At 36.9% G+C, this 7,770-nt stretch overlaps 1 protein-coding gene across 2 annotated transcripts; it reads right to left on the minus strand.

Annotated features, from left to right (window-relative positions):
* Window positions 1-800: 800 nt before the first annotated feature.
* Window positions 801-6,809, minus strand: LOC149845372 (protein phosphatase EYA-like). Of its 2 annotated transcripts, XM_089997597.1 has the most exons (7): window positions 6,713-6,805; window positions 6,571-6,603; window positions 4,741-5,037; window positions 4,464-4,631; window positions 3,797-3,890; window positions 2,391-2,582; window positions 801-1,304 (listed from the first exon to the last, which is right to left on the minus strand). In XM_089997597.1, exons 1-7 carry the CDS (start codon window positions 6,734-6,736, stop codon window positions 1,048-1,050), a joined length of 1,065 nt encoding a protein of 354 aa, XP_089853723.1. In that variant the 5' UTR covers window positions 6,737-6,805; the 3' UTR covers window positions 801-1,047. The 2 variants fall into 2 exon arrangements, with proteins under 2 accessions (XP_089853723.1, XP_089853724.1); XM_089997598.1 differs by lacking the exon at window positions 6,571-6,603 and having other exon boundaries at window positions 802-1,304; window positions 6,713-6,809.
* Between the last annotated feature and the right edge of the window lie 961 nt (window positions 6,810-7,770).

Raw genomic sequence — 7,770 nt, forward strand, 5'->3', positions numbered from 1 at the left:
TGGATGGTGTACGAAGCCTTTCCTGCTCGAGGAAAAAAACCAGATGGGGAATCAGAATTTTTCTTTTTCAAGGATTGAAGATACACTAGATTTTGAGGTTATATCTACCTGAAAGGCTGAATACAATACTATCAGTCATCGTTCTCGGCCTCGGAGACTCCATATGCTACTTCAATATAGAGCTTGATGGTTCTCATAGATAGACCACGGAACTGGAGGTCGCTAGTCAGCCTCAAATCAATTTCAACAAAAGGCCAGTTCATGGCCTCAGCAGCTTTACATTCTTCACGTCCGCCTCCGATCACACAAAACCTGCTGTTTGGATTGTTGAAACCTGCTCTGATCCATGAGAAGCATTGAGCCTTCCCCACATCACAAGCACTGTAAACTGGGGAACAAAAGGAAATGTATATAAATCAAACATGAAACTGGAACATTAGCCCAAAATACAAGCTTATTAAAGCTTTTATTACATCAAATTTTCAAAGATTCTGTGCTCACTGCTCAGGGCATGTTCTTTCTTTTTTGTTCACATTATAGAAAATGAACATTATTTCATTTTTTTCATCATTCCAAGGTTGCTTTTGGAAGTGACTTTTGCCGGAACATGCCCGGAGATAAACCCGGCTAGCAGGAAGTCGAATCCTTACTAGATACAGTGTAAGAACATGATACATATTTTGGATGGCGTACATTCAACGATTCTGTGCTCACTGCTCAGGACGTGTACTTTTTTTTTTGTTCACATTATAGAAAATGAACATTATTTCATTTTTTTCAGCATTCCAAGGTTGCTTTTGGAAGTGACTTTCGAGGGAACATGGCCAGAGATAAAGCCGGCTAGCAGGAAGTCATATTCTGATAACAGGAAGTTGAATCCTTACTAGACACAGTGTAAGAACATGATACATTTTTTGGATGGTGTACAAAGCTTTTCTTACTCTAGGAAAAAAAACCAGATGGGGAATCAGAATTTTCCTGTTTCAAGGATTGAAGATACACTAGATTTTGAGGTTATATTTACATGAAAGGTTAAATACAATACTATCAGTCATTGTTCTCGGCCTCAGAGACTCCATATGCTACTTCAATATAGAGCTTGATGGTTCTCATAGATAGACCAGGGAACCGGAGGTCGCCAGTCGGCAGCAAATCAATTTCAACAAAAGGCCAGTTCATGGCCTCAGCAGCTTTACATTCTTCATGCCCGTCTCCGATCACACAAAACCGGTTGTTTGGATTGTTGAAACGGGCTCTGATCCATGAGAAACATTGAGCCTTCCCCACATCACAAGCACTGTAAACTGGGGAACAAAAGGAAAATGTATATAAATCAAACATGAAACTGGAACATTTGCCCAAAATACAAGCTTATTAGAGCTTTTAATTACATCAGAAGTTTTCAAAGATTCCGCGCTCACTGCTAAGGACATGTTCTTTCCTTTTTGTTCACATTACAGAAAATGAACATTATTTCATTTTTTTCAGCATTCCGAGGTTGCTTTTGGATGTGACTTTCAAGTAGCATGGGACTTGCATCTGAATTTAAGGACACTAATCAGTATGATTCTTGATAGATTTTTTGATTTATTACTCGAAGAAACTAAATCTAGGATCGAAGACCCGGTCTCACTGGGTCAGCCTGTCGACCCATTGGCGTAAAACTCCGATGCTAGGACCATCGCCCCCACGGCCTATGCTGGGTATCGGCTTGCACAGGGGGTAACACCCGCAGGAATCGAACCCTGACAGACCCTCCGACAGCCAAGGCCCAACCCCACTACGCCAACCCCCTTGGGGCTATGATACTTGATAGATTGGAATCCTTTATTTCTAACTTCCTGGATACTAGCTTCACTTTTAAGAACCCTAGTAAAGAAATAAATAACCAACACCTTACCGTTTCTTATTGGTTTTAGAGTAGGCTGTAATGAAACATAAATACAACTAACAAACTGTCACGAATTCAAGCATACCTTGCTGTCCTGAAAGACCAAATAAAGCTAAACAGAGTTCATCAAATCACTGTAAAGAGGCATCCTGTGCCAGCTAGATATATGGGTACAGGTACGGGGTAGAATACAAAAATAACAAATAACAACAAATATATAGTTAACAATAGAAACTTTTGATTTTGAGCGCAGGCTACATATTGGTTGGTTCATAAGATGAATTAATTAAGTTGAAGTTTGAAACCTGGTTGATCTGTGCCTAAGAGTACTCAGTACTAGTATAGGTACAATGCTGGTACAGGGGTCTAGTAGAAGTACTGATCATACATAAGAAGCATTTTCTGAGTTCTATTAAACTAATTAAATTCAAATAACTATCCTGAACATGAACATAAAAAATTACTTGTCAAAGAACTTCGAGCCGTGGGGCACACTCACCATTTGCAGCTGGAATAAAACCATTGAGCCGAAAGAGCAAGCACTTGACAAGACTGGGAATTAGAGCCCCAGAAGTAACGAGGACATTGACACATCGACCTTCTACTTCATTGATGCTTCCTGCTGCATCTTCTGCCAAACGATGAGATTTTGCCGGAACATTTCCTCTGCACTGTGCCAATATTGATCGTGCTGTGAAGAAAATTTGAAAATTAGACAGCACAATAGGATATAAAACATAACTTCTCATATGCTACAGTAAAAGCTTTAGCCAGCCACATCCACTACAGATTCAGAGATCAAGTGAAGTGTACACAAATCTTATTTGCAAATAACCCCTAAAGTTTTAGGCGAAGGAATACATTTAGTTTTCTAAGCTTACAACATCCGTTATGCTTAATAGAGATATACCTTTTTATCATTTTCCATTTAAAAATACAGTTTTTTTGTCCTGAATTTTATTTATATCTACGTTTCCAATCTTAGATCCTTATTAAGCAACCACAGTACAAAGACCTGGTTGATGGTCTCCTGAAGTTTTTTTCCCTCTTCATTTACATCTTTTCTTTAAATGTTCCTGAAGCAGATTGGTAGATAGAGGATATACTGAAGTAAGCACTACTACGCATTTTCCAGCTTTCCATGTCCTCGTCTTCCAGTGTTCTTATTGTTTTGTCCATTCAGAATTGGGTTCATGTTTGTTTCCTTAACTAACAAAACAATTTCATTTTTCTTGGAAGATAAATTAGGATGGAAACAATTTCATTTTTCTTGGAAGATAAATTAGGATGCCATGTAAGAATACAATCTCATAATTCAACTCCTATATAGTGTATGAAACAGTTCCCAGAAGGCTATGGCAATTAGATAGATGCTAATAAAACAGAATGAAAAAGTAGAGATATCAGAAAGTAGGACAAGAATTATAATGCAAGTTAAATAGGTGAACACATGCTTATCAACCAATTAACTAAGGATATGCAATTGTTAAAAAAAGGAATTTGCAAGGCAGAGAACAAACAGTTGCTATATCTCATGCATTCTCTATATTGTAACTTTCCCTAACATGATTAAATGAAATGGAATTCCTTTGACCAAGGCAGGTTAGTGAAAATAACATATAGCATCAATGTTTGACACTCTTTATCCTTCTCCCACAGCCAGTGACTGTACAGTGATAATCTAAAATTACAGAAAGAGAAAAAAATTCCCTTTGTAAGCCTACACAATTCATGCTGAATGGTCTCTTTACTTTTCAATTTAATTTAGAAAAAGAAAAACATAGCTTGCAACCAATAAAAGGATACTTTTTATTACATACAACTGTCGACCAATCTTTCTGCTACAGAAATATGATATACATTAAAGGCACTACAAAAGTAAAACATTCTTGTAAAGGTACACACCTGAAGAAAGCCAACCATCGGTATAGCTATCTGTCAAATTGTAAAGATCATCCCATAGTTTAATTGTCGCTTGATCAAGAACATCATGCAAACCCTGTAGTAATTAAATACACTCAGTTATTTCATCTAAAACTACACAACCTAATTGGTCTAAAGGGAAGATATTTAACCATATCATTATAATCCATTTCCTGTAGAAATAGACCTTACAATTAAATTGAAAATTTAAAGGCTTGAAAAAAAATCACATTGACTTATCTGTTTACATATTGTAGTGACACCATGTTATTTAATTTTCATGAAATTCCAATATAATTGAAGAACCTGCAGAGCTGTTTCACTATGGCACTTCTACCTAGATTATGAATATATGCATGATGAGGGCAACCTGAATACATGATACAGTTCTGGAACTACGTCCTCCCAATATTGCATTCCATTCTATAATTCTTCAGCCTTACAACATAAAGGCACCAAAATGACAAACATATATAGCTGTGTGGTGCAAAGGTACAAAAAAGCTTATCCTCAAAAGTAGGCAAGAGGAAAACATACTATGACAAGCAAAGCAACTTAGTGTCAAGAAAGGAAACAAATTCATTTTGCAAGACAAGCATGACTTACAAAACACAAATGGCCATGCAAAAGAGTAGTTCTCTATTGGTACCTGAGCATATCTTTTAGCTATAACACGGTATCGATACGCGAGCTTCCTTCTGTTGGCATCATCATAAGAACCACCAAGGCCATCCTTGTTGAAATCATAACCTGACAAATCCTTACCATCATCATACTCACTCAAACAATGAAGATATGGCTCATCAGAGTCCTCCATCTGCTTCAGCACATGTCAAAACAACTCATGAACTAATTCATATAAAATAAGAACTTGTTTATAGAAACCTCAAAGAAATAATTACATAAACAAGGAAAAAGCATTTTACCTGCTGATAAAGGAAGAGACTATCACAGACTTGTAGAATGTGCTTTGCCCAACATTTACCAAGTTCTCGTCCTTTTTTAATGTCTTTTGAACCATTAAAAGCCTCTCCATATGTCCCATTCAACAAAGACATGAGTAATATAAGAGTCTCATCCATGTCCCATACGTACACAGTCCTTTTATGATCCACCAAACCATTCATCTTCATAGAAGAAAATCTGTTACCATTTAGACCATGACAAGGAAGAGAGTATTGCTCTTTACTGCAGTGTGCCTCAGCTATATGCTCATGCATGCCCTAGAACAAGGATGCACCAATGTACACTATAAAATCAGGATCAGATCTAGGAAAAGATGAAATCAGGCTTCAACATATTTAAAAGAATCATGCAGTAAATCCCCATAGATACTTAACCTGCATATTTTTCCATCACTACTAGCAGATCAAACGAGATAGTCACTTTGATGCAAAACCATCTCATGCCAGAATCAGATACACTAAAACTAGATGTCCTTGAGCTAAGTTCCAGATGGTCAACATCAACTATAAACATGAACACAATTAATAGTAATGGTAATCTTCCTTTTCTGCTAGATGGAAAAACCAATGTTGCCAGTGTCATTGTGAATCTGCCTGAATAGGCCGATTCGTATCATACCGGCAAAAAATCGATATGAAAGTGAGCTGATTAAGCTTATTTTTAAATAAATTTTAAAAAATGTTTAAAATAGTTTATTAATATTCTTAATATTTTTAATGTTTTCCTGACATGTGTCATCTGCTGGTTAAAAATTGGCCTACTCAGCCTGATTCGGTTCAGAATCCTAATTGGCCAATTCACTGAATCGATCAGGGTCCATACGAGTCTGACATCATTAGGAAATACCAAATACAGGAAATAAAAAAAGTTTGTCTTGAAACCTAAAATAAAAGACAATCTACGCAATTTTAAAAATAAAGGATCACATGGACATATCACAAGCGGCACTCTTTCATCCTTCACATGATAATCTATTCTGCATAAAGAAGACTTCTAGAATTGCAACCACAAAAAATTAAGCAATATATACATTCAGATGCTACTAATCCTTCTGTTGGAATCACAACCAACAGCTTTAACAGAAGCTTCTTTGTACCCAATAAAAATTGGCAATTGTTGATGACTGTGGACAATAACCCAACGTTCAGGCATTCTAGTATAGAAAAAACCCTCAAAGATTATATTAATTCTATTCACAGCTAAAGCTTATCTAAAATAATTTCGATAGCAACAAACTTTCAAATCAAAAGTGAAAAATGAAAACAACCATAAAATCAAACCAAAAGGAAAATTATAAAAGACACCAACTGAAGCGACACACAACAGACCTACTCAGACAAAACCCAGAAGTAAACCAACATATAATTCACAATTAGAAGCTAGAATGAGTGAGGAAAAGAGTAAAAAAAGTAAAAAAGATTAAATAAAAATAAATGAAACTGAGAAACAGTCGATAGTTCCATACTGACCAACAACATGACCATCATCAAAGCATATTATTGGTTCAACCATTATCAAGAGGGCATCTTGTATTAAAAGACAGCAAAATCCCAACAACAACAAAAATCCCAAGTCCTAACTAAGATAGCTACTTCTATGCCGCTGCATCCATCTATGAGACAGAAACTTCAATAATCAAAATCCAAGATCAAAACCAATATCACCCCCCATAAATTCTCATCTAAATATCAGATAAAAGTATGTCATTTCCAACATGAAGACCACGAACCATCATTCAGAAGAAAAAAAACGAGAGAATAAAAAAGGGAAAAGAAAGAGCAAGAATTAACCATGTCTTTCCCATCTTTATTCATCTTCTCAACCTAAATGGAAACAGAGCTTTCTTAGATGTCATCGGTTGAGAGAGACTCAATAATGAACTAATCAACCAAAAAACGAAGTTGGGTGGTCGAAATTACTTCGAAAATTTACCTCTGGCAGCGAGATTTGAGCCATTTCTTCTTAAGCTTGAACACCCAATTTCTAAAAAAGAAAGGAAGGCTGGCTCATAAGTGGAGGGAAGGCTATCAAATGGAGCAATCTAAGAGCAGGCACCTGGGGCGATTTATAGACTCCCCTCCTGGCGGATTTGAACAGATAGCCGTTGGTTTTCTTGGTGGTATGTATCGGAGCAACACCGCCCCACCTCTGGCCCTGAGGGTATTTTGGTCATTTTGTATGTGGTCAAACCATCTTACCACCCACCCTCTCCTACAATGGGTAAAGTCGAATATTACAGAAACAGCCGTTTTGTGAAGAGAGAGGACAGGAATGAGGTTCTTGAGTTTTTTATTTTGATAAGGCAAGCTGGTGTTAGGCAGACCCCTACCAGTTATACAACTATAGCATTGAGTTTTGAACCTGCAACCTCCCAACACAAGTGACGTGCACTAGCTGGTCCTACTTTATAAGCGTAGATATGTGTTCTTTTTCATTAAAAGGAAGTGCAGTGTTCACTAGGGATGCACAACCTGCAGAGCTAGTTCGGTCTCGACCCGTTTAAGCTCGGCTTGAACTAGTTCGAAAAAAAAAATGAATCGAGCTTGAACACAAGTCCAAGCTTGGTGAGAATAAACAAGCCAAACTTGATCAAGTAGCTGAGCTCGATCAAGCTTGAAAAACTCGATAAAGTTTGAATAAGGTATACATAAAATATGTTTGCAAAGTAAAACTCAAGAGTCGTAGTTTCCTTTGTCAATTTCTCAAAAGGTGATGATTTCGAATCTCACTTCTAACTTTTTTCTGTGCGATGATCTAGCAGGCTTTTAGTATATGTACATTTTTTGGGTCATAATAATCACAAATTACAGTGTCGCTTAATGGTGCATCATTTGTGCACCGATTTGAGAGATGGGGGATTGAATCTAACATTTTCAGGACCCTTTACTGATAAAATTGTTTTGGAACAATAGTCAAGCTCGGCTCGGCTCAAGCTTGGAACAGAACCGAGTTTGAACAATGTTGTTCAAGCTTGGCTTTGAGCTTGAGCT

Source organism: Nuphar pumila, chromosome 2 (genome assembly GCF_984573655.1).
Source record: "Nuphar pumila chromosome 2, dmNupPumi1.hap1.1, whole genome shotgun sequence".
Taxonomy (NCBI): domain Eukaryota; kingdom Viridiplantae; phylum Streptophyta; class Magnoliopsida; order Nymphaeales; family Nymphaeaceae; genus Nuphar; species Nuphar pumila.

Bases quoted from the DNA above. Each gene is read 5' to 3' on its own strand.
- LOC149845372 (XM_089997597.1), bottom strand. From the start codon at position 6,736: ATGGCTCAAATCTCGCTGCCAGAG. The intron at 6,604-6,712 runs GTAAATTTTCGA...GTTTCCATTTAG, and splicing joins CTCAAATCTCGCTGCCAGAG to GTTGAGAAGATGAATAAAGA. The intron at 4,632-4,740 runs GTAAAATGCTTT...GTGCTGAAGCAG, and splicing joins GTCTCTTCCTTTATCAGCAG to ATGGAGGACTCTGATGAGCC.